At 51.1% G+C, this 26,208-nt stretch overlaps 1 protein-coding gene and 1 pseudogene across 1 annotated transcript in view; one reads left to right on the top strand and one right to left on the bottom strand.

Annotated features, from left to right (window-relative positions):
- Positions 1-25,420, bottom strand: part of YARS2 (tyrosyl-tRNA synthetase 2) — a 45,143-nt gene extending 19,723 nt beyond the window's left edge. The window contains exons 1-2 of the mRNA XM_078673808.1: positions 24,639-25,420; positions 8,254-8,421 (exon numbers count right to left, since the gene is read on the bottom strand). Coding sequence (XP_078529934.1) covers positions 8,254-8,421; positions 24,639-25,384 — 914 coding nt within the window. The 5' untranslated portion in view covers positions 25,385-25,420. The remainder of the gene's footprint in view (positions 1-8,253; positions 8,422-24,638) is intronic.
- Positions 17,579-19,230, top strand: LOC144781575 (18S ribosomal RNA; annotated as a pseudogene).
- Positions 25,421-26,208: the final 788 nt, after the last annotated feature.

A 26,208-nucleotide genomic window follows, 5' to 3' on the forward strand; every position in this document is an offset into this window, starting at 1 on the left:
TACGAGGACAGGGCATTTCGCACTGGGCGAGGCACCACAAACAGACGGCCCTCGATTAGCGGGCACCACCGGAGGATAAGGAGAAGGAGACCCCTGGCTGGCACTCGGCGGACGGCCCATTGCGGAAAGCGCCGCTAACCCCTGACTATCCCCGGGAGCCCAGCTCGACAGCACGGGAGCAAAATGGGAAAGCCCAGAGGCGCTAAAGGGGACGGGAACCCTGCCACGGAGACGCCTGAAGACGCCACGCAGTCCACAACGGAACTGCAACAAATGCAGGACAGGATGCTGGAGGCTATAGCTGCCACGAAAGATGCCTTACACCACGACATTGCGCAGGTGTCAGCTGGGCTGGGGCTCCTGCGGGCTGACCACGCGAAATTGACAGACAGAGTCAAGGAAACGGAGGCCACCCTAAAGGACATCGTGCCAGCACAGAAGTCGATGGACGGGAAGCTCACGGAGGCACTGGACCGTATTCAAACCCTGGAAAGGAGAGCAGAGGACGCTGAAAATCGCAGCCGACGGAACAACGTGCGCCTCGTGGGCCTTCCCGAAAAAACGGAGGGTACGGACATGGTGGGCTACTTGCACGAATGGCTAAAGTCGGTGGTGGCCCCAGAGGGTCTTTCTCCCTTCTTCACTCTGGAGCGGGCGCACCGAGTGCCATCAAGACCCCCGAAACCGGGTCTCCCGCCTCGCCCAGTGGTCATCAAACTGCTTCACTACATGGACAGGGACTGGCTGTTGCAGCGGGCCAGGGATGCAGGTCCCTTTCAAGTGGACAACAGTAAAGTCACGCTGTTCCCGGACTACACATTCGAGACCCAAAAAATGCGCGCCTCCTTCCTTTCTAACAAAAAAGAACTGCGCACGGAAGGCATACACTACTCGCTGCTGTTCCCGGCCCGACTCCGTGTGATAATAGACGAGAATGCCCTGTTCTTCCCAACGGCAGCAGAGGCATGGACCTGGTGGGATACCTACAAAGCAGGCACGGATGGTGCTCGGTTCAGGGCTGAGGAGGAGCGCCAGGAACAATCGGTCAGGCGATCACGACGTCACCGAGGGTGCGGACAGGGATCCAAAAGGCCGACGGACTCCCAAACAGCGGACGAACGTAGATCAGCGCTGCAGGCGGTAAAAGAAGTTTCGGGTTCTGCGCTGATCCATTCGGAGAAGGAATCGGGATCGGAGGGCCAGGGCACGGGCTCGGACACTGAACTATCAGAGCTGGGCAGGGACAGGGGCCCGAAGGTCACACCACAGACGTCAGGGGAAATCATCGGGAGCTGAATCCTCGACATGATACCTGGCAGGGGTGAAGACGGCTAGAGCGACTACAGTGAACTCTGGAGCAGGCCGCCGTAAGACTGAAATGTTGCGAGTCATGATGCATATTGCGGGGCGGGGGAATGGGGACGGCTTTTGAAGGTTCCAGGGGTTAGCGAACGCACCCCAGGGCCCATAAGGCCCCCGTAGTATTGACTACGAATTAGAAGATTTGAGAGCACGTTTGCTCGATAGTTTGGATGGGAGCGACTCTTTTGCAGTTAGGTCCTGTTCTGGGGGAGGGGGGGCCTGGAGTGGTTGGGGTGTCTCTAGGAGTAGTTTGGGGAGGGGGGGGGAAGACTGTTGGGGATGGGTAGGGATGGGGTCGAGTCTGTGGTCCGGTTGCAACTTACTGGAGATCTACGTCACACACAATGGGACAATGGCTAATGTAGGATCATTAAAATGTGTGTCCTGGAATGTGCGGGGCTTAAATACGATGGCGAGGAGACACAAAATCCACTCTTACTTAGTCCGTAGGGGAGTGCATATAGCATTCCTGCAAGAGACCCATTTAACCAAGAAGGAAGGAATAGCGCTCCAGCGTAGATGGAGGGGCCACCTATTCTATACCACGTACTCTGCTTTTGCTAGGGGAGTGTTAATTTGGGTGAGAGCGGGTGTCCCTCTCCAGGTAACTAGGCACATAGAAGACCTGGAAGGGAGGTATGTAGCGGTCGAAGGACTACTTAGAGGCCGACACATAGTGCTCAGTAGCATCTACGCGCCGAACGTGGATCAAGCAACATATTTTGCAAGGCTTTTAAGGGTGCTAGCCAGCTACTTTACAGGTCCTGTATTGATGGGAGGAGACTTCAACTCCATAGAAGATACTACGCTAGATAGATCACACCCACCACTACACGCTTCCCCAGTACACCGGTTGGCGAAGTGCAGAACAGAATGGCAGGGAAAATGGGACCTAACAGACAGCTGGCGCACACAACACCCAACAGAGCGGGATTACTCGTTCTACTCTAGCCTACACGACCTGCACGTTCGCCTTGATACCTTCCTTTGCTCTCCAACGGTACTCGCAGCGGTGGCCCGGACTGAATATTTAGCACGCACAATATCTGACCATAATCCATTACTCCTGACGCTAGATTGGATGACTGAGCCCTCGAAAATCCCAACATGGCGTCTACGGCCGGACACATTGGATGACCCGCCCTTCCGCGTAGGGCTGGGAGATCGGATCACCTAATATTTTGAGGAGAACGAGGGTAGAGCTATAGAATGGGACGCATTTAAAATAGTAGTGAGGGGACACAGCATAGGGAAATTTGCAGGAGTCCGCAAGTCATTGGTGGGAGATTTAGACAAGGCTGAGCGTACACTGAGGGAAGTGGAACTAGAACGCCCTAACCACCCTGAATTGCAGGGGAAGGTAAGCGAGGCGCGGGAGGCAGTGGCAGTAGAGGTGGAGCGCCTTCGCAGCTTTGATTATAAGACATACTTGACGAAGACTCTGGCTGAAGGGGACAAAACTGGACCACTCTTGGCCTGGCTAGCAAACCCCAATAGGAGCAGCCAACCGATACTGGCCTTACAGGGGAATGGTGGTCGCACCCACACCACACAATCAGAAATATTGGACTGTTTCAGGTCATATTACGAGAGGTTGTATAGCACTGAGCTAGGGAACCAAACTGAAGCAATGGACGCTTTCCTGAGCGATTTGCAGCTCCCGCAACTAGAGCAAGAACAGGCTGACACCCTGGGTGGCCCAATAGACTTGGCCGAAATAAGAGGAGCTATAAAGCGAATGGCTCGTAACAAAACACCAGGAATGGATGGGCTGCCCATTGAATTCTACGGGAGATACCTAGATCAACTGGCCCCGAGACTTCAAGTGATCTATAAGGAAGCCAGGGAAGAGGGCAGGCTTCCCCGTTCAATGCGCGAAGCCATAATGATCCCTTTATTAAAACCACGAAGGGAGAGTACAGACCCTGCATCCTATAGGCCGTTATCCATGTTGACGACTGACTACAAAATCTTAAGCACGATGCTGGCCGCCAGACTGTTAACCCATATGCAAGACCTAGTACATAAAGACAAATCAGGTTTTATACCCACAAGAAACACGACACACAACATCCGTAGGCTACTCAGGCTAGTGGATGACCCACCGCCAGATGCGAGAGCCCCCCTAGTATTGGCGGTCGACTTAGAGAAGGCCTTCGACAGCCTAGAATGGAACTACCTGTACAGGGTGATGCAGGGGTTTGGCCTAGGTGAGGGATACATAAAGTGGACGAAGGTGCTCTACTCTTCAGCGAAAACTAGAGTGAGGGTCGGACCCTTGGTGTCAGACCAATACGAGGTGACTCGGGGAACCAGACAGGGGTGTGCACTTTCCCCCCTGCTGTTTGCACTTGCGGTGGAACCTCTTGCAGCTATGGCTAGAAGGGGCGAACATTACACCGGGTTAGTCTTCGGAGGGGCCCATCATTACATTTCCTTATATGCAGACGACCTCCTCCTCTTCTTAGACAATGCGGAGGAAGCTGTGGAGGGCGCAGAGAGACTACTGGCGCGCTTTGGCGAAATATCAGGACTGCGGGTCAATTGGACAAAAACCTGTCTCTTCCCGCTACGGAGGGGGGAGGTGTGCCCATCACCTCACCCGACCCTTAGATGGGAACCCCACTGCCTGAGTTACCTGGGGGTGCACATATACCATGAACCGGCGGACCTCCTAGACGGTAACGTAGGTCGCTGCATTCGCGCATTGCGGGGTAGTATGTCCTTCTGGGCCACCCTGCCCTTTTCAATGGCGGGCCGGGTTGCACTTCTAAAAATGGTGGCCCTGCCGCGACTCTTATATTTCTTTCGGACCCTCCCCGTATGGATACCCGGAGCGCTATTCCAACAATTGAGATCGATGTTGGTGTCCTTTTTATGGGGAACGGGTAGACGCAGGATTGCACTGGCGACGCTAACCCGCCCTAAGGATGAGGGTGGCCTGGCTGTCCCCGATTTTGAGCTCTACTACTTGGCAGCTCAACTGCAATTCTTCACACAAGAAATAGCGAGAGTGTACCGCGGCCCGGAGCAGGAGAGGGAGAATGGCACCCCTCACCACGTCCTGGCGTATATAACCCTGCAACAAAGATTACTGCTAAGGGGACTGTCCCAGGAGGAGCGAACCCTTCGATTATGTTGGAACCGCTCGCAAAAGCGAGCTGGACCCGGTCACCCGTATGCACCCGAAATCCCGCTGGGCATGGTGACGGCACTCCCGCATGGCGGGGACTGGTCGAGGCTACGTCTCTGGGAAGAGGCGGGGTTACAGATGATAGGGGATCTATATGAGGACGGGGAATTATCCCCATACCAGGCCTTGCAGGAGCGGTATGACCTCCCGAGGGGTGACTACTTACTACACGCGGCGGTGGTGAGAGCCATACAAGCGCACTGGGGGGAGGGCCTGGTAGAACCCGCGACGACACTAGCTTGCCAATACACAATGATGGCTGCAGGAACGTTTAAAGCAGTTACATGTCTCTATCGCAGAATGCACACGGAAACCCTACAACCACTTACACCACTAAAGAATAAATGGGAGGCAGACCTACAATTAGAAATCCCGGACACGACATGGTCCCAGCTGGTGCGAAGAGCCAGGAAGAGCACCAGGAACGCGCGTTTCCAACTGATACACCTCTATATCCTCCACAGGGCTTACCTCACCCCGAGTAAAATAGCAACGTACTTTCACGTGGAAGACGCAGCATGCCCCAGATGTAACCAAATAAGGGCAGACCTAGTACACATGCTAAGGAGTTGCCCCTGCTTACAAGAGTATTGGAGGGAAATAGGGGACACCCTGAATGCAGTAGCGGGAAGGGAACTCCAGTATGACAGTGCGGTCACCATTTTACATTGGTTCCCTCATACGCGCAAAAACAGACTATCAAGTAAATTCATAGACATGGGCCTACTCATAGCGAAGAGAGAGCTGACCAAGGGGTGGAAGTCGAAGGTGGGGCCAACACATAGGCGATGGATAAATGAATTCTTGAAATGGGCGACAGCGGAGAGCACGATACGATACCAACTGGCCCGCCGTAGCTCAGACGAGAAGGCGCAGGATGCAGCAATGGCATGGGAAATACTAGTACAGGCACTGAGGGATAGGGCAGTGGAGGAGGAGGGGGAGGAGGAAATAGAGGGCATGGCAACTCCAGCAGCGACGGTCATAGCCCCAGCACCACCGCAGGACGCACACACACAGTAAACCACGGAAGCTCCGAAATCCCACAGTATAGGCACACATGCTTGCACCGAGCACAGACGCAGACACCGGGGGGGGGGAGGGGTGGGGGAATAAGCACAGGGGGACCCCGCAGTGGAAAATGTACATCCTACATAGACCAGCAGTGAGTCACGAAACACAAAAAAAAAATAAAAGCAGAGGGTGGAGGACCTTCTATGTTGACTACAGCGGACGGCCCAGTCAAGATAGCAACGTATAACAGAGTTACGCCGCCCTGCCTCCAGGATGTGGGCTGAATGGCTGTGTACGAAACATCTGGAATGCGGTGGGAGAACAGCGACTCTGTATTATGAGATCCTACATACGGCACTGTATATTGTACATAACCCTGCAATAAAAAATGTTTAACAAAAAAAAAATAACATACAATGGACAGATAGGTTACATTTCGGAAGAAAATTGCTTCAATAATGTCACAAAAGCACAAAAACTTGTAAGGAGTAGCAGTCGGGGCAAGAAACATGACCGGACAAGGGGGACGAGACTCCTCTTTGTTTCAAATCACATATATAGTACAGACTGGCTAAGGCACCTGACCGCTGCGCAACATGTATGCTTGAATCCTGGAATATACGCGAGTTATCAATTTGATTTTTTTTAAAGACACCGATAAAGAAATTCAGCAAAGACATTACTGGGTCGAAGATAGGTCCCCTATATGGCACAGAAAGCACTGTGACATGGTTCAAGACCCAGAGCAAGACTGTGTGTATGCGGTAGTGAGGTTGGATAGGAAAGCCCAACGAGCTGGGGGCATTGCAATTATTTGTAAACAATCCCCATCATGTACTTTCACAGAATTAACTATAGGTGGCAGTGAGGAGACATGGTTTACTCTGTCTTGTTCTAGCAATTTCTCAAGCTCAGGGATTCTGATTTGCTGTTCGCCGGGTCCAGCTTCTAGTTTCATTGCACCATTGGCTGATGCCCCACCGTCTATGGTTCTGCATTATTCCATCTTTTCTGTTGTTGGAGATCTTAATCTCCATTTCAAAGGCACCGTATGTCCTACAGTAGCAGCTCTACTCGCTGACCTTGAGAACCTTAGGAGGAAATTGGATCTTATCCTCCTACGCATCTTGTCTGCCTACAGAAAATCCCAAAGAAGAGGGGAGGACTTGGTCCCACTGAGCTTCTGTTTGGGCATACTGTGAGTGGTCCATAAACCTAAGTCATAGAGACCAGCAAAGTTACCCCTCTGACCTTAAACACGTTGTGCTGAACTGTGCCTTAGGAAGCTGTTGGGTCAACTGAAGATTACTGCAAATAAGAACCTTCTGAGTAATCAAGAGCTGGTGAAGGAGTGGTACAACCAGTAGGCAATGCAGGTACTGGGTGTCTAGAGGGTCAGGAGTTTTTGGTGGTCAATCCAACATGTTTTCGATCTGCCGAATGCAAATGGACTGGCCTCAAAAAGGTAGTAAGAAACATTTCTCATGTCAACTACACAACTGATTTAGATTCTTCTCCGGAAACACAGGGTGCTCCATGTGAACAGGATGAAGCACTACAGAATGACACACTACACTGTTGAGATCTTAGCAATAGCAAAAGATGTTGAGGAGGAGAGTGATCCCCTCCCAAAACTGCTGCACAGAAGATGGCTCAGTAGATGGGATTCAATTGGTCTTTGAACTGATTCCTACACAAACAGATGGAGAGCAGCAAGAAATGAAGTGGAGAGAGGTGTTGGAACAATGTGCCCACCTCTTTAACTCACCAGAGACCTGACCCCCAATTTAACTTGTTGCTTCTGACACTATTACGTACAGCATTGTGCTGTGTGATTTAAGTATGTTTTCATTTTTAAAGACTAAGCAGTGAGTTTGCACTGAGTTATTGATCTGTATTAGTTTATTGAATTGGAACATCACACCACTCGCATGAGAAAACTTTGAGCTACTCAACATCACTACCCTGAAGGTCAAGTGCTAAGGGAGTGTATGTGGTGCTCCGTTTTTGGCACAACAGTAATGTTAAGCCACAGGACATCACTGGTATAAGGCACCAATTGTCACCATCTGAGACCAGTAAACCCAGGCAGCCTTGGAAGTTTCTTAAGCAATCCTAAAACAGAATATAAACAAAACTGGAAAGAAAAAGAGACCTAGAAACACAGGTTAAGTTTGTAATAGAATTTCTGCATCTTTTTCCTAAAAGATAAGGCTCTGACTTCATACGAAAGGACTTACACATAGAAGGAGGACAACAAAGCAAATGCTATAATGGCTGTGCTCTTCAAACGTTGGGGTTCCTACACACAACATTGACTGTCACCTCAAACCTCATTTTACTGCCTATCATCAGCTGGCGGCACTCCTCTGGTGCTATTGTTACCGCTGTCACCCATACCCCAAACTTTACTCTATGAATGCAGTACAATGAAAAATCTCCAGTTCTGGAAGGATTTCCATGGTACTTAGTTCCATTTGCAGTTTTAAGTGGTGGCAGATCCTTCATGTGTCGGAAATTGTGGAATGATGGTTGCTTCTGGTGTTAATTGGGCAACCTAGTTGAACTTAGGTGTGCAACACTCAGTAAATCAAAATTTACTTTAGGCACAGAAGAAACTCTAAAATAAATACTTCATTTATTAAGTATAAATGCCTTCAAAATGCTTACAAAACATAACTTGCCTTTCCACGTTGCTGTCAAGCTGTCGGACAAAGAACTGATAGAATTCAAAAGGTGACGTTTTTTCTCGGGTCAGCCACACAGCATTGCCTGCTGTCTTTCCCAGTTTATCTCCAGCAGAGCTGGTAATAAGAGGCAGGGTGACACCAAATACATCTTGCCCAGTAACTCTGTAAAGAAAAATAGGAATTACAATACCGTACTACACCAAAACGTACAGACATTAAAAAACATCAGGAACTGGAAAATAAATTGTTCAGATACATTATAGTTTCGGCATACACTTAGCACTTCTAAATTGATCTTGTGATCAAGCTAACAATTCATAATGTGCAAGGGCAGGAAAATATCAAAATGTACTAAACAAACCTCTTCAACATGTGTGAATCTGGTGATCGTATTAGCACAAAAATGGACTTCAACCCGTAGCACTCTATTAAAGGACCACATGATGTCTTAAATAGAGATAAATGTAAAATCAACTAATATATTACGGATTAATTGAATAAAAAGTCACTGATCAATTAACAACACAATTCTGGGAATTCTAGTAAAAAGGGTGGCAAAAACTAACTATGCCACAATCTTAAGACCGATTACAAAAATGTTATTGCCAAGTTTCTCTCTGGATCAAAATATCATCTCTAAAAGTAATCTGCTAAAAATCTTTGTCCAGCATATGTCAGGGTAAAATATAAATTATGCCTGCGTAACGCATATAATTTTGGGAATTTCATGTTCCTCTTGTTACGTAAAATACCTGAAATTACACATCGTTGGCATATTTACGTGCCATTTGTAGTAAAAATTTACTGTCATTGCACAGGAACTACAGAACATGAGTGTTTATTGTTTGCAGTGTTCTTGTTTAAAGGCTTTGCCTGTAAAAAAAAAAAAAAAAAAAAAAAAAGATTTACATTGAAAATGGAGGCTACAAATTTAGAACATGTTACCAGCTATCCTTCCTTGGACTTCCAAATCAAGAACAGAGAAAGTTGGGATCTGCACTTCTCTAACATTAAACATAGAAACAGGGAAGTTACATTTGCTATTAAGATGGTCTTTAGCAAATATTCCGGGCTATAAGGATGCACAGCTCTGTCCACTCTAATAAAAATACCAAACTTTAATTTATGAAATCACGGTCTCTGGGTACAGAGTGTAGGTAGCAGGTTTGGCTTGATTTGGGTTAGGGTGGGTTCAGACTGCCCATTATTTTATTAACATACCACTTAATCAACTACTCCTGTGCTTGTTCTGATCATGAAAGCCTAAAATAATTAATCTCCAGGGAAGTATTTTCTTCAAATAGCATCTCTTCCCAGCCAATCGAAAATTCTATCAACATGATATTTAGAGATCATCAACTTCCATCACTAGAGGTCATAGTGAATCGGTCATTGTCTGCCCGTAGATTATTCATTTAAAAAAAATACATTTAAAACACAGGCCTATGATTGGCATTTAAAGAGTTACTTGGAATATAAATGTCATGACTATATTCAGGAGGCGATACACAGAGACAATAGTATTACCTTTAAGCTAATTGATCTTACAAAACAAATATTTTTTACACTGTAGACCATTTTAGCTCTCAATTTATCAGTATGTAGGTTCTTGACAGGGTTCACGATTGAAATATCGCTTAAGTCATTTATATGATGAATCTACATACGTAATATGTATATGTGCACCTTTACTTCATCTGAGAAGAAAACTGCTCTGTCTGAGATTTATTGAAACTGAATGTAGGACAATTTGTGAAGCCATACTCTTATTTTTTTAACTCAGATGTTAACAGACATATCAGTTCTTTAATGTATTTTCTTATAAAACTCTTTCACCGAAGACTGGAAATGATTCAAAGCAAAGTCCATCATCCCCTTTTGTATCGCTTTGTTCGCCCTAAGTGTGGCAAGGTATGCTCAGACGTGAGTCCCTTGCTCACTTGGCCACTGGATTCAAGATAGCCTGGCTGATGAGGATTATGAATCCGAAACCGGTCCCAGGATGCTTGTTTCCGGTCCAGGGAAGACATGGCTTGGCAGTTCGGGCTGGACTGTTCCCATGAGGCACAGGGTCAGACTGATTTGCATATAGCCATGTCTGAACTGGGGTGGCCGAGTGAGCTAAAGAATGGTGATGGATTAAACCCAGATCAGTTGACTGGGGGTGAGTGTTTGATTTGCTCAAACGCTCCGTCCATCATCCCCTTTTGTATCGCTCAAAGCAATAACTGGCTTTTAAGTTTTTTTGTTTTTTCTAAACACATTTTATTGATTTTGTAAGGTATCATCTGGGCATCAGCCCTGCATATACATATTAAAACAAAGAATAAAGCAAGAGTGCCAGGTCTGTATATATAAGTAGTAACAGTTTGCATATATAACAACAAGAACTTTGCGCAAACAATCCCATTACCCGTGTATTCTAATGGGTATGTTTGAATACCTGCATCGGCGGTGAGAAGGTATGGAGTGTGACGTGTTGTGGTCAAGGACATATGGGGAGACTCGTACATCAGGGGGACTGGGGAGGGGAGAGGGGAGAGCTATACCTCGGTATGTTGCCCAAAAGGACCATATTTTTCTGTGTTTCAGAGGACAGCCTCACGCCTGGAAGACCGCAATCTCTGCGCCCATACATCTTTCTAGCTCTATTCGCCATTTCCCTAACGTCAGAGGGGGGAAGTCCCCTTTCATAACTGAGCGATATCGCGCTTTGCAATAGTGAGGGCCAGAAAGAGCAGGTGTTGTTTGTATCAATTCCCCCCCATCCCATCAGTGCTGTGCAATAAAAAATGGTTTGGGGTCGTATGGGAGATCCCAGGATAGTACCCTACCCAGGCACATCAAGACTTTACGCCAGAACGGCTGTATTACAGTACAATCTCTGACCGTATGCATTAACTTTCCCTCCTCCCTTCTGCAGCGTAAACATTGGGGGGATTGGACAACCCCCATCTTCCAGAGGCGGAGTCGAGTATAATACATTCGGTGTATATAGTTAAATTGGATGAGGCGGTATCGAGAGGACACGGATGCGCCACCAGGACTAGCCACAGCCTTGGCCCTGTCATCATCAGTTATGTCCGGTATATCTGCCTGCCACACCCCTCTGGTCTTGTGTAGTGTCGCTCTGGCATGTGCTGTCAAGGCATGGTATATCTGTCTAATTTTATGTGATCCTAGATCTCACATTAGAAGGCGGCCCTCCAGGGGGTGGAACACTGGGAGGGTGTCCAGGGTAAGAATCCCGAGAGTAAGAGCATGACGTAATTGAAGATACTTATAAAATTGTGTCTTATGTAATTTGGAATTCCGCCTGCAACTGCTGGAAGGACTTCAACATGGTGCCCTTAATAACGACTCCAAGGGTGATTATGCAAAATCCCATTAAAGTCGCCACCTGGCGCAGATGGGTGCCATGCCATTAGGGAGTTGCCTGGGTCAGGCGCCCGCGCCACGCCATCTGCCTGACAGTATACCTCCAGAGCCGAACCACTGTTCTGCTAGCATGAGGAAGGAAGTCTAGATTCTGGGTACTGTATAATAACTGGAGTAGGGGGACACCCTCCATCGCTGCATGTTCCAGTGCGAAAGCCAGATCCATTGGTGTACTGTACCACCATTTGTTAATGATTAATAAATGAGAGGCAGCATAAGCGCAAACGTCGGCCGCCGCAATGTCACCACAGTACGTTGATTGTGGATAGGTTTGTAGTGCCACCCGGACTGCCGCTCCATTCCACAGGAACTTATTATGAATGACGTTGATTTGTGCAAACCATGACCGCGGTATATGGTATGGGAAATTCTGTAGTCAATATAATATTCTAGGGAAAGAGACCATTTTAAAAATCGCTGAGCGCCCATATAGCGAGAGGGGAAGGGATGACCATATAGTTTTCTCGTCTCGGAGGCTAGCTAGGAGTGGATTTATGTTATGTGTCCATGAGATTTTGGACATTGAGACATGAAAATAGCCAAATATTTAAATCCCTCCATCGCATGCGTCAATTGGGCCGCCCATGTACCTTTACCCTGGTTACCGTATACCGAGAACAATACAGATTTGGAAGGGTTGGTATGAAGCCCTGAGGCCGACCAAAAACTCAGAGGATCTGTAGGATCCGTGTCCCCGAAATCCATGGGTCCGTCAAAGAAGAGGACGTCTTCCGCATATTGTGCAATGCGATCAGGTAGCGACCGAGGCCACTCGAATCCCCGGAGCACTGGATCTCTGCATACCCACACCGCCAGAGGTCGATCGCTAGGGCAAATAAAAGGGGGGACAAGGGGCAGCCCTGTCTCGTGCCGGGGCAGATGGAAAAGGGGGCCGAACAATGCCCTGCGATGTGTACTGAGGCCGTTGGTTTTGTATACAGCAAGCGAGTATATGCTAGGAAACGCGGGCCTATATTGACTGCAAGTTGAAAGAAATACTCCCAACTAAGGGAGTCAATGCCTTGTCGATATCGGCAAGTAGTATGGCTGCAGGGCGCCTCAGCTCTGGGCCAAAGCCAAGGCATTATGGACCCAACGAATGTGGTGGTGGGTGGCCTGCTGTGGCATAAAGCCAGATCGATCTAAGTGGACCAGATCTTGTATACTGGCCCATAAACGATCAGCTAGGACCTTGCCCAGAAGCATGGGTACAAAATTGCTCAGAGAAATGGGGCGATATGAGGTGGGGGTCTTCTGGTGGGCAGCCTGGTTTTAGGAAGAGGACAATCTCTGCTTGACGCCAATCCTGTGGCAATATGTGCTTTTCAAGCGCATCCTGTATGACCTCCAACAGGTGCGGACCCAATGTGGTCATGTGTGAACGAAGAAAATCCATAGGGTATCCGTTAGGGCTGGGGGCTTTCCTGGGTGCATTGTTACCAGTGCTGCATTTAATTCATCTAATTTGATGGGGGCATCATGTTGGTCACTCGTCTGATCAGTGAGTCTGGGGAAGAGGGAGGAGGGAGGCGGTAGGGGGTAGGAGAATATTCCTAAGGTACTCTGCTAGAAGAGCCACTGAGAGCTGTTTGCGCCGTGCGTATAATGCGGATAATGGGTTCCGGGCAGTCCTCCACCAGGAGTCTGGGCCCGAGAGCTCCGGTGGTCATCCCCGTGCCGGAGACCCAGCCGGGGTCCCCGAGGCCCCCTGGACGCGGAGCCACCGAGCCCTGCGTGGACAGGCGGGATTTCTATCGTGAAGGCTTTCGCAGGCAGATGGGAGCACTTTCGGTCCCAGCCATCTGGTCGCACCTTTACCTTCGGCAATCTGGCCGCACGCAAAGCTTTCCAATGGGGTGACCAAAAGGCCGGGTCGCCCTGAAAGTCCCGATGGGGACTCATTCGCCTCCCTGATCCTCCCTGATCCCAGCCAAGGCTCCAGGAGGTCGGGCGTGTCCGGATCTAGTGTCGACCGAGTTTCTCGATGCGCACGGGTTCCCAGAAAGAGGGGTAGCTTTCCTCTGGATTACTAGGGGCAGGGTATGCTGGGACACCCCTCCCGGGCTGGCAGTTCCCAGCTAGGACCAGAGGGGCTGGACCCGGAAGACACCTCCCCACCCTCCTGGGCTCCCTCCGACCAGCCCGCGAGGTGGCAAAGTGCCCGGAAAGGGCTCCATCGGTGCCAGGCAGTCCTCCCCGGGCCCGAGCACCTGTGGGCCTCCCCTTGCCTGAGGCCCAGCCGGGGTCTCTGAGCTAATGGTAAGCGCATCCCCGGAGCCCTGCAAGGGCAGGCGGGAGCCCTATGGCGAAGGCTCGGGCGGGTAGATGGGCGTCCTTTTGGTCCCAACCATCTGGTAGCACCTTTCCCCCCTCGGCCATCTGGTCACACGCCATGCTTTCCAATGGGGCGACGAGATGGCCGGGACGCCCTGGAAGTCCCGATGGGGGCTCATTGGTCTCCCTGATCCCAGCCAGGGCTCCAGGATGTCGGGCATGTCCGGGGCTAGGGTCCCCCGAGTCTCTCGGTGTGCACGGGTTCCCAGAATGAGGGGTAGCCTTCCTCCGGATTACTAGGAGCAGGGTATGCCGGGACGCCCCTCCCGGGCTGGAGGCTCTTTGCCGGTGAACAGATGGGCTATGCCCGGAAAACACCTCCCCTCCGTCCCGGGGGGCTCCCTCCTCCGGCCCATGTCACGGCAAAGTGCCCGGGACGGGCTACATGGGTCCCGAGTATGTCCGGAGCCGAGAGCTCTGGCAGTCCTTCCTGTGCCTGAGGCCCAGCCGGTGTCCCCAAGCCCCCCCTTCTCCCGGAAGCAGAGCCCCGATGCCCTGCACGGGCAGGCGGGAGCCCTACCGCATGGCTCGGCACAGGCTGACAAGAGTCCTTTCGGTCCCAGCCATCTGGTCGTACCTTTCCCCCCAGCCATCTGCTTGCACGCAATGCTTTCCAATGGGGCGACCAGATGGCCGGGCGGCCCTGGTAGTCCAGATGAGGGCTCATTTGCCTCCCCAATCCTAGCCTGGGCTCCAGGAGGTCAGGCGCATCTGCGCCCAGGGTCCCCTCCGTTACTCGGTGCGCAAAGGTTACCAGAAAGGGGGGTAGATATCCTCCGGATTACTAGGGGAAGGGTATGCCGGGGTACCCCTCCCAGGCTGGCATCTCTTTGCCGGTAACCAGATGGGCTATGCTCGGACAACACCTCTCCTCTGTCCGGGGGCTCCGGCCTACAGCGTGGCAAAGTGCCTGGGATGGGCTCCATGGGTCCCTGGCAGACGGGAGCCCTACCGCTATGGCTCGCGCGAGCAGATGGGAGTCCTTTGGGTCCCCGGCCATCGGGTCGCACCTTTCCTCTCGGCCATCTGGTCGTACGCAATGCTTTCCAATGGGGCAACCAAATGGCCGGGCTGCCCAGGAAGTCCCGATGAGGGCTCATTTGCCTCCCCAAACCCAGCCAGGGCTCCAGGAGGTCGCCAGCCACGTGGCAGGCTGCCGCGGATTGGATCCTGTGGGCACGGGGAACCTCCCCCTGCTTGGCTAGGTTCAGGCACTCGCAGGGGCCCCGAGGAGGGCGGCCTACCTACCCCGGGCTCTGTCCTCGATCCTGCTGCGTGGCAAGGTGCCCGGGACGGGGTTCTACGGGCCCGGGAGGCTTCGCTTGCGCCTCTGGGAGTTTCGGCTGGGTCCATGGGCAATGCCAGGCCCCTGGTCGGGTGTTCCAGCCCTGGGCCCCCTCCCCCGTGCCGCGTCCCACCAAAGGCCCCTGATAGGGTTCCGTTGTGCCTGGGGAACCTCCCCCTGCTTGGCTGGGTTCAGGGGCTCTCAGGGGCCCTGGTCAGGGTGGCCTCCCCACACAGGGCTCTGCCCGGGATGGTGTCCTGTGGGCCCATGGAGGCTTCTCCTGTGCCTCTCAGCCTGGGAATCCTGGTGGGTCCAGGGGCTTTGGGTCGGGCGCTCCAGCCCTGAGCCCCGTCCCCCAGCCTGCTGCTCTGCCAAGGGCCCGGAACGGGGTTCCGTGGTGCCCAGGGAGCCTCTCCTTGCTTGGCTGTGTTCAGGAGTTCCGGCTGGGGCCCCTGATGGCCCCGGAGAGGGTGGCCTCCTCACCCCAGGCTCTGTCCTTGGTCCTGCTGCGTGGCAGGGTGTCTGGGATGGTGTCCGGTGAGGCTTCCCCTGCGCCTCTGGGCCTGGGAGCCCCGGGGGGGTCCAGGGGCACCGTCAGGCCCCAGGTCAGGAGCTCTGGCCCTGGGCCCAGTCCCCTGGCCTGCCGCTCTGCCAAAGGCCCGGGACGGGTTCTGTGGTGACTGGGGAGCCTCCCCTTGCTTGGCTGGGTTCAGGAGCTTCGTCCGGGGCACCTGAGGGCCCCGGGGAGGGCGGCCCCCGCACCCCGGGCTCTGTCCTCGGTCCTGTTGCGTGGCAGGGTACCCAGGGTAGTGTACGGCAGGCCTGGAAAGGCTACCCCTGTGCCTCTGGGCCTGGGAGCCCTGGTTGGGTCCAGGGGCCCCGCCGGGCCCCGGGTCGGGTGCTCCAGCCCTGGGCCCCGTCCCCCAACCTGCTGCTCCACCAAGGGCCCAGGACAAGGGTCCATCGGTCCCGTGCAGGCCTCCCCTGCTTGTCAAAGTGTCCGCGGGCCCTGGGTCGGAGGACCCGTCGGGTCCCCCTCGCAGCCTCCATGGCTGGGGCCCTGGGCCTCCGTTCCCCCGTGCCCTGGCACCTGCTCACTCTTTCGCTGGGGCACAGAGCGACCAGATGGCTTCCCCTTCGTGCCCGGCCATCTGGTCACACCTTTCCCTTCGGCCATCTGGTCGCACGCAATGCTTTCCTGTGGGGTGACCAGATGGCTGGGCTTCCCTGGAAGTCCCGATGACGGCTCATTTGCCTCCCCGATCCCAGTGAGAGCTCCAGGAGGTCGGGTACTTTTGGGCCTTGGATCCCCTCTGTCACCTCGTGTGCACGGATTACTAGAAAGGGGGGTCATTTTCCTCCAGATTACTAGGGAGAGGGTCTGTCTGTGAAGTCTGGCGATTCTGAATCAGGGGAAGGCAGAACCCGGGCCTGCCCGCCCGTGCCAGGGTAGGCATCTGCCACTTAGCCCCTTCCCGATGGTCCTTTTTCTCCGAGTTTGCTTAGTCAGACCTCCGTGAGGTCCGGCGATGCGGAGATGGGGGAAGGCAGCACCCGGCCCGCCCCAGGGGCCCGGGTACGCACCTGCCTCTCAACCCCGTTCCCGATGGTCCTTTTTCTCCGAGTCTGCTTGCCCCGGGAGCTGGCAAGGACGCTAAGCCAGCATACCCCCTGCACAGGGTGGCTTGCCAGGGGATGCCCCAGCCATACTCTGATCAATTGGGCACTCTCGGTCCATTTAGGGATTGATTGCTAGGCCAGCCTCAGCTGTTGTTTCAAGCAAGGAGCTTCCTCCCTGCATGGACCGTCCGACTCGAGGGCCTGCCGCCTGGCCCTTCACCCTACCAAGCAGAGTGAAGGCCGAGTGACCCCCGCAGCTCGAGACCCCCAGTGGTCTGACCCGAGCGGAAGGGGTCGGGTGGCGCCAGGCCCTCAGATGCTGCTGCCCAGCAGGTTTGTAGGGCCTGTGCGACATGCTGTTACCCCTTTTCTCCCAGCTCATTTCCACAGCAGCTCGGAACGACTGTTCCGAGGGGCGCCGCCGCCGCCAGGCCTCGGCACCCCCGCGTCTCACTCAGGCTGCGTCTCGGCCCGCCTCTTCCTCCAGGGAGAGAAGGCTGGGCCCATGCGATAGCACCTCTCCACCCCACCAGCGAGCCCTCCTGCCCAGGCAGGTGGGCACCTTCCCCCATCAGGCTCCCAGAGGGAGGGGTGCATGAAGGTTGCCGGTCAGGGAGAACCCACCCAGTCAGCAGGTGCGGCTACCTGGTTGATCCTGCCAGTAACATATACTTGTCTCAAAGATTAAGCCATGCACGTGTAAGTACACACGGCCGGTACAGTGAAACTGCGAATGGCTCATTAAATCAGTTATACTTCCTTTGATCGCTCCATCTGTTACTTGGATAACTGTGGTAATTCTAGAGCTAATACATGCTGACGAGCGCTTACCTCCCGGAATGCGTGCATTTATCAAACCAAGCCCAATCCGGGCTCGCCCGGTAGCTTTGGTGACTCTAGAAAACCTCAGGTCGATCGCACGTCCCCGTGACGGCGACGATACATTCGGATGCTGCCCCATCAACTTTCTATGGTACTTTCTGTGCCTACCATGGTGACCTCTGGTAACGGGGAATCAGGGTTTGTTTCCGGAGAGGGAGCCTGAGAAACGGCTACTACATTCAAGGAAGGCAGCAGGCACGCAAATTACCCACTCCCGACTCGGGGAGGTAGTGATGAAAAAAACAGTACAGGACTCTTTCGAGGCCCTGTAATTGGAATGAGTACACTTTAAATCCTTTAACGAGGATCCATTGGAGGGCAAGTCTAGTGCCAGCAGCCGCAGTAATTCCAGCTCCAATAGCGTATATTAAAGTTGCTGCAGTTAAAAAGCTCTTAGTTGGATCTTGGGATCGAGCTGGCGGTCCGCCGCGAGGCGAGCTACCGCTTGTCCCAGCCCCTGCCTCTCTGTGCCCCCTGATGCTCTTGACTGAGTGTCCTGGGGGTCCGAAGCATTTACTTTGAAAAAATTAGTGTTCAAAGCAGGCCGGTCGCCTGAATACTTCAGCTAGGAACAATGGAATAGGACTCTGGTCCTATTTTGTTGGTTTTCAGAACTGGAGCCAGGATTAAGAGGGATGGCCATGGGCATTCGTATTGTGCCGCGAGAGGTGAAATTCTTGGACCGGCACAAGATGAACCAAAGCGAAAGCACTTGCCAAGAATGTTTTAATTAATTAAGAACGAAAGTCGGAGGTTCAAAGACGATCAGATACCGTCATAGTTCTGCCCATAAACGATGCCGACTAGCGATCCGGCGGCGTTATCCCCATGACCGGCTGAGCAGCTTCCGGGAAACCAAAGTCTTTGGGTTCCGGGGGATGTATGGTTGAAAAGCTGAAACTTAAAGGAATTGATGGAAGGGCACCACCAGGAATGGAGCATGCGGCTTAATTTGACTCAACACGGGAAACCTCACCCGGCCTGGTCGGCGTCCAACTTCTTAGAGGGACAAGTGGAGTTCAGCCACACGAGATAGAGCAATAACGGGTCTGTGATGCCCTTAGATGTCCGGGGCTGCACGAGCGCTACACTGAACGGATCAGCTTGTGTCTACCATTCGCCTATGGGTAACCCGCTGAACCCCATTCGTGATTGGGATTGCAATTATTTCCCATGAACGTGGAATTACCAGTAAGTACGGGTCATAAGCATGCGCTGCTTAAGTCCCTTCCCTTTGTACACACTGCCTGTTGCTACTACCGATTGGATGGATTAGTGAGGTCCTCTGATCGGCCCTGCCGGGGTCGGCAATGGCCCTGGCGGAGCGCCGAGAAGACGATCAAACTTGACTATCTAGGAGGAAGTAAAAGTCATGACAAGGTTCCGTAGGTGAACCTGCGGAAGGATCATTAATGGCAGAGCGGCCCAAGCGACCGACGGCGCCAGCCTGGAGCCCTCAGTCGCCTCCTGCAAGCACGCACCGTAGGCACAGGGCCCGGCCCTGGCTCGACCCAGCAGGCAGGGCGGTCCGCGGCCGCATGGGGCACTCGGGTAAGGACCGGAACATCCCGACTGATGGTCGGGAAGGCCTGACCGACGCGCGAGGGACCAGGGACGGCCCCCATTCCCTGTCCTTCTCCGAGACGGAACCCAAGCTCACCCGGCATGACCCCCCCCAGCGGTGGGGGGGAAACCGAATGGCAGTGCATCCCTTGGCTGGTACCACCCCTTCCTCGAAAAGGCCCTGGCGCCGGCTGGGCCCTCTTGTGCCGAGTCCCGGGCCGACCGGGTTCGGAGCGATCGAGGAGCAGCCCTTCTCGAGCGGCTGGGCGGCCTGGAAGAGAAGGGGCTGAGGGCCTGCGAGGGGACCCCAGCTCCTCTCGGTGGGAGGTGTGCGGGATGGGGAGCCACCTGGCACTTCCCGTCCGGCGCCTCCCTCCCAGGCGAGGATGGAGTGGGGTGATAGCCAGCCCGCCGGCATGGTTCGGGCCACCTTGCATCGGACGGCTGGCGGTGCAGGTGGGGCGACCCTCCCTCGTTGCCAGGTACCCGGTTCGACTCGGTCCCGAGTGTCCTAACATGGCTGTCGAAAACGCGGGAATCTTTTGCGCAAGCGTCTGCTACATCTACGTAGTGTGACGTATCTTTGCTTTTTGTGGAAACTCTTTGCAGCTGCACACTAGTGCCAAGATGACCGCTTCATGCTTCACATTCTAATGCACATGGTACTGCTCGAACTAAAACCTGTATGTTCTGCTTAACTATTAATGATATAGTTAAATTAAAGTAATGGGGTTAGAGTTGAAATAAGTGGTATACAGTGCATTCATTTATTTTCGTATTCTAATGTGTCTCTCTTTAACTTCATTGATAGCTCGTATTTGGGCCTGTAGGGTGTCGCAAACTCCATTTTGAAAGGGCTGCTTCTGCGCAGATTATCACAGAAAACCTTGAAGCTGCTGACATTGACAAGCAGCCAAAATCCGGACTTATTCGCAATGTTCCTGGGAACCTGAACCTGTGACCCCAGGAATGGAAGAAATTGAACGATTTTGAATACATTGTATAGGAAATTGAAACTAATATAGCTGGGTGGAATAAAATCATGGTAAAGTAAATTATGGGCGGGAACATTGATCAACTATATTGAATGGTAATGATCTCTTACTAGTATGGGGTGATGACCTCTCCTCGTCTTTCTGACCAATCAAATGAAGGAAACCCATATAATTTGCAACATTAAGGGGGTGGTACACACACTGAAATGGTATAACTAAAGTAGGCTTAGTCAGTTAGATTGTTCAACTTGTCACAGTCCGGTCACTGACCCAACGTATGCTGAAGGAGAATCGAGAGCAGAGTGCTAGTCTAGCACTCTGACAGAAGAATAAAGAGTTTACCGAGGGACAAGAAACGATCTACCCAGTCAGGGTCCGAGAGTAGCCATAGAGAGGGGTGTGACGCTGGCGTTGCACTTAGCGGAGGTTGCCTGTCCTGTCCGGCACCTGTCCTGTCGGCACCTGATTAGTCGGGAGCCCTTTTTCTTGTCCCAGCCCATGGCCAGGGTTTGTTCTCGCACCATTCTAGGTAAATATAATCTATGTGGTATGTCCTTTTACCGTTTCCCTTTTTCACCCTTCTCAGGTACCAATGTCTAAAGGCATTTTCTTAAAGTCCTGCAAGATTTATGTTTTAATAATTGTTTTCGTACTTGCAAAGTCCCTAATTTCACTACTGTGGCACCTGACTCACAAAATAGTGCACAGATAAAGTGTTTAAAGCTTTCTTGAGTCTCTGGATATTTTGAAGGTAAATGTTACTCTCTACCTATTATTCTAACTATCTGATCCTTAGATTTAGAACTCAGAGCACAAGTGACAAGGATTTGGTAAGTCATGGTGTACAGGTATAAGTCGTAAAGTGAATATAAATTCTGATAGGCAGGAAGTTAAGCTGGATTACCAGTTCAATGTGTAAATGTTTATGGGCCCAGGTGAGTAAGGTAAACTGAGCTGGTAATCCCGCGCAATCAGAAGTAGCACGCTGAGTGCATCTTTGTTGGGTGACCAAGTATAGCATCCAAAATGTGAGTTTCAAGCTGCGCGGTGTTGTGTTGTACTTCTAGCCACAATCAAGTCTGAAATGCAACTTGGACTAAAAGGTATAAGTGATGGTGTAGTCAGGCATTACCTGCCCTGCTGCACTGGAAACAAGCACTGGCAAAGCCAACAGGTCTCAGCGATGCAAGAGCTTTTGGACTTGTCAATATTAATGTATTTTAGTTATGTAGCCCAGAAGCACACAATTTAAGCAGGAAAGTCATGATTTATCCTCGTTTTCTGGGTCTGCCCCTTTATTTTTGTTTATTTTCAATTTAGTACAGAGGACGTTAAGGCAGCTGTAAGAACACTAACATATTTCAAGAAAAAAATAACTAATGTTGTTTTGTAAGGGAGCTCCACATGCAGGAAACTGCTGAGGTGAACCCTAGCTGTTTCATGTCAGTGATAGTTATGTTGCAGGTTTACAAATGAAAAAGATTTCCACCTATTATTTGTTTTAAAGAAACATGAAACAGGATCCATCTTTCTTAGAGAAAGCATTTTATGGCCTGTATTTTCATTCGCAGGTGTGTCAGACTTGTTTTAACTAATGCCTATAACTGAAAATGTTCATGTTCGCTTTTTTTCTTTTTTTTCTGTGATATGACATTATTAGTGTTAAAAGCTTTGTACATTATACTATTAATATAACACAAATTGTTTGAGCCATACGGTACAGCAGTAGTCTGCACCTAGGGAGAAGCGTGCTGCTGAAACAATTATATTTATTTAAGCTACGTAAGGAATATGCTGAACTTCTAGCTCCTATATTTATCACTACTCGGAGCCATGCGAAAAGAATACGATGATTTTTTTAAATCATGGAAACAATAGCCTATGAGGAGGAGGCAACAACAATATTCTTTGGCGGTCTTTTACACAATAAAAACGAGAAAACAGCTTGAACTCTTGGTAGACTTTGAGTCTTGCAATTCTTATCCAGACTCTGTATTTAAAAAATAACATGAAAGCAATATTAATTTCTTAGGAGTTTTAAGCACGAGAAATAGAACATTTGGTTCGAATCCTAACTGGCTTGCACTCACACATTGTTCCATGCTGGAATGCTGGAGTATCTCCTGCACGTATAAACCCGGATAGAGCAGCGTTCAGATGCAAGGGCGATTTGGCTGGGGGTGGGTGGGACGGGGAAGGTGGCAATAGGAGACGGAGGCCAGAGCAATTGAAAAGTTGAGCACTTGTGTGGAGTGCTCAAACATAATGATTCAGTGCAAGAAACAGAACGTTTGGTTCTAATCATAACTGGCATGCAATTGCACACTGTTCCAACATTAATGCATACACACTTACATGTAAACAATCTGGGCGATGGGTTATCTCCTGCACTTATAAACCCAGATAAAAGAGCATTCTGTTGTGAGAGCGACCTGGCTAAGGTTGGGATGGGCGTGGTGGGAGGGGGAAAGCGGCACACTTGTGTGGAATGCTCGAACACAAAAAAAAAAGTCGCTCCTAAAACAGGAGTAGTGGGTGGACAAAGAATAGGAGTGTGACGATGGAGCAAGCAAATCGTAAGCCTATAGGTCGGGCTGAAGCCCTCTGAATTGTAAACAACATGTCTTTTCGAGACAGCGCATGTGCGGTCTAGCGAATACCTAAAAAAATAGTAGCCCTTGGACCCTTGCTAACTTGCTGCTAAGCTGCACAGATGCAAAAAAAACAGTCGATGGACAGAATGCAGAACAATGTCATACATTCACCCCAGCGATACAAAAGGGGATGATGGACGGAGCGTTTGAACAAATCAAACACTCACCCCCAGTCAACTGATCTGGGTTTAATCCATCACCATTCTTTAGTTCACTCAGCCACCCCAGTTCAGACATGGCTATATGCAAATCAGTCTGACCCTGTGCCTTATGGGAACAGTCCAGCCCGAACTGCCAAGCCATGTCTTCCCTGGACCGGAAACAAGCATCCTGGGACCGGTTTCGGATTCATAATCCTCATCAGCCAGGCTATCTTGAATCCAGTGGCCAAGTGAACAAGGGACTCACGTCGGAGTATACCCTGCCACACTTAGGGCGAACAAAGCGATACAGAAGGGGATGATGGACGGAGCGTTTGAACAAATCAAACACTCACCCCCAGTCAACTGATCTGGGTTTAATCCATCACCATTCTTTAGTTCACTCAGCCACCCCAGTTCAGACATGGCTATATGCAAATCAGTCTGACCCTGTGCCTTATGGGAACAGTCCAGCCCGAACTGCCAAGCCATGTCTTCCCTGGACCGGAAACAAGCATCCTGGGACCGGTTTCGGATTCATAATCCTCATCAGCCAGGCTATCTTGAATCCAGTGGCCAAGTGAACAAGGGACTCACGTCTGAGTATACCCTGCCACACTTAGGGCGAAGACGGCTGAAATGCCAGAAACCGGTCCTCGGAAGCTTGTTTCCGGTCCAGGGAAGGCATGGCTTGGCAGTTCGGGCTGGACTGTTCCCATGAGGCACAGGGTACGACTGAGTTGCATATAGCCATGTCTGAACTGGGGTGGCAGAGTGGGCTAAAGAACGGTGATGGATTAAACCAGATCTGTTGACTGGGTGTGAGTGTTTGATTGGTTCAGATGCTCCGTCCATCACCACCCCCTTTTGTACCACTTTGCACAGTAAAGCACGACAAATGTGCATGAGCTACAATGAACGTGTTCCAGTGTCACCACACTGCATCAGTAATATTAATTGGCAATGAAACCGGTTTCAGGCAGGTTCTCATCCAGTGCCAGCACTTTCAATGAATAAACTTGCACTGCATTAAGTACAGATAGATTGGAGATCAAAGGTAAATGGATGGGCATTGGTATTACCATATATGCCAACCCTCCTGATTCGGATGGGAGACTATTGATTACAAGGCTAATTTCCCGCCTCCCGATTCCTGCATGCAGATAGATGGTAGGGGCTGCGATTATGCACTGCCAGTAACCGGTCCAGCCAGTGGTGTAAAAAAGGCCCCCGCGGTGATATCCAATTCTCATACATGCCAATAGACTCAATTTAGGCGGGCTTAATTTTGGCCGTCTCCCACCTGAAACTGCCTCTACTTCAATAGAAGACAATGGGGGCAATTAGCATCTCCCTCATTCCTCTTCTAAAAGGTTGGCATATATGCATTACTAGATAATAAACGTATGGCATTTAAGAAGGGTAAGTACAATCGTAATAAAAGACCAAAGGGTAAACGCTGTATTACTTGTGAATGAGATCGTGGCCAGTCATAAGGTTTCCCAGCTGATCGTTGCCACCTAACTGGATTCTGCAACCGTGCTGCTGATGAAGATAGAGAAAATCGTACGCTTGGAAGAGTTGGTAACTGAACTCGGCCAGGCTCATGCCCTCGGGGCTGCGAAGACGGCTCTGCACACTCTGTCTGCTCAGAAGAGTGCCCATGCGAAGATGACGACCCACTGAGGACAGAAACTCCACGGCGCCGCGACGCCGGTACCAAGTGGCATTATTGAGGATAGTGAAGGTTCCACCAGTGCTTGCCCTCGTGCCGGCAAGGCATTCCTCGTGGTGTCCCATGACTTGTTGCAGATTCTCCCGGATCCCCCTCACATTGTCCTCTACTGCCTCCGGACTCAGGGGCTCCCTCTCGTGGGAACGGCCGCTGGGATCCCCCACCAGGGCGGTGGACCCTCCGATGACAGCGATGCAGTGGTGTCCGGCGCGCCGAAAGTGTATCAACCCGAGCAACGGAAGCAAGTGACCAACATGCAAGGAGGGGGCAGTGGGGTCGAACCCGCAGTACACGGTCTGTGGACTAGAGTCCATTAGCTTCTGAAGTACTTCTGCGCCCCCCTCCGCTGGGAACACATCCCGGAACAAGCCACGTTCCGCGGCAGAATATAGAAACGAGCCCGAGGAGTACCATCGCCGTCCAGTCGGTGGAAGAAACCAGGCAGCGCACGACCGCATCCGTGTTATGGGCGCCGCCATCTTTACATCGCTCGAAGCATGCTGGGAGACGAGATGACAACTCTTGCTGCCAAAAGACCCAAAACAAAGCCCCGCCCACCGCATTGGAACATAAACACAGCATTCAAACGCGCCCGTTCCACCCGTTCTTTCTTCCCGGTCGTTTTTCAAACGCCTAGTGCTAGCACAAAATCATTTTGATCGCCTATCGCTATTTATCACTCTCGGATTTGGTAATGTACAGTGTCGTCATAGTCCATCAAAAAAGCGTGGGACTGTCACCCAGGAAAACTTAATGCTCGAACCTCCTACCTTCAAAACGAAGAGATTTATGGCTCAATCTTTCGCTGGTAATACAGCCAGAATCTGGAACTCACGTCCTTCAACCCTCCGAACTACCACCTATTTCCGGACCTTTAAAACTGGTCTTAAAACTCTCCTCCGACGAACGCACTTCCTGGAATAATTCAACCCATTTCTTGTCCCTTACGGCCACCTGGCATTCACATGAGATCAACTTTGTAAATGTATTTGACTCTTGCTTTAACCTAACGCTGACACATTTTTTTTTTATACAATATAAATATGCAACTTGTTAGCTTTGTAAATGCATATATGTAACTTTTTAGCGTGCTCAACCTATCTTTTGTACCTTGGTAACTGTATATATGTAACTTATTTGTGAGTTTAGCCTATCTTGTGTACCTTTTGTAACTTACCTGGTGCTTTTGTAAAGCGCTCTGACACCTTTGGGTAAAGTTTGCCTTATATAAAACTGCACTAAATAAAATAAAATATACCCTGGGCCTGAACGCAATGTATGCAGAGTCATGGAGCGTGGGAAC

This window comes from Lissotriton helveticus, chromosome 1_1 (genome assembly GCF_964261635.1).
Source record: "Lissotriton helveticus chromosome 1_1, aLisHel1.1, whole genome shotgun sequence".
NCBI lineage: Eukaryota > Metazoa > Chordata > Amphibia > Caudata > Salamandridae > Lissotriton > Lissotriton helveticus.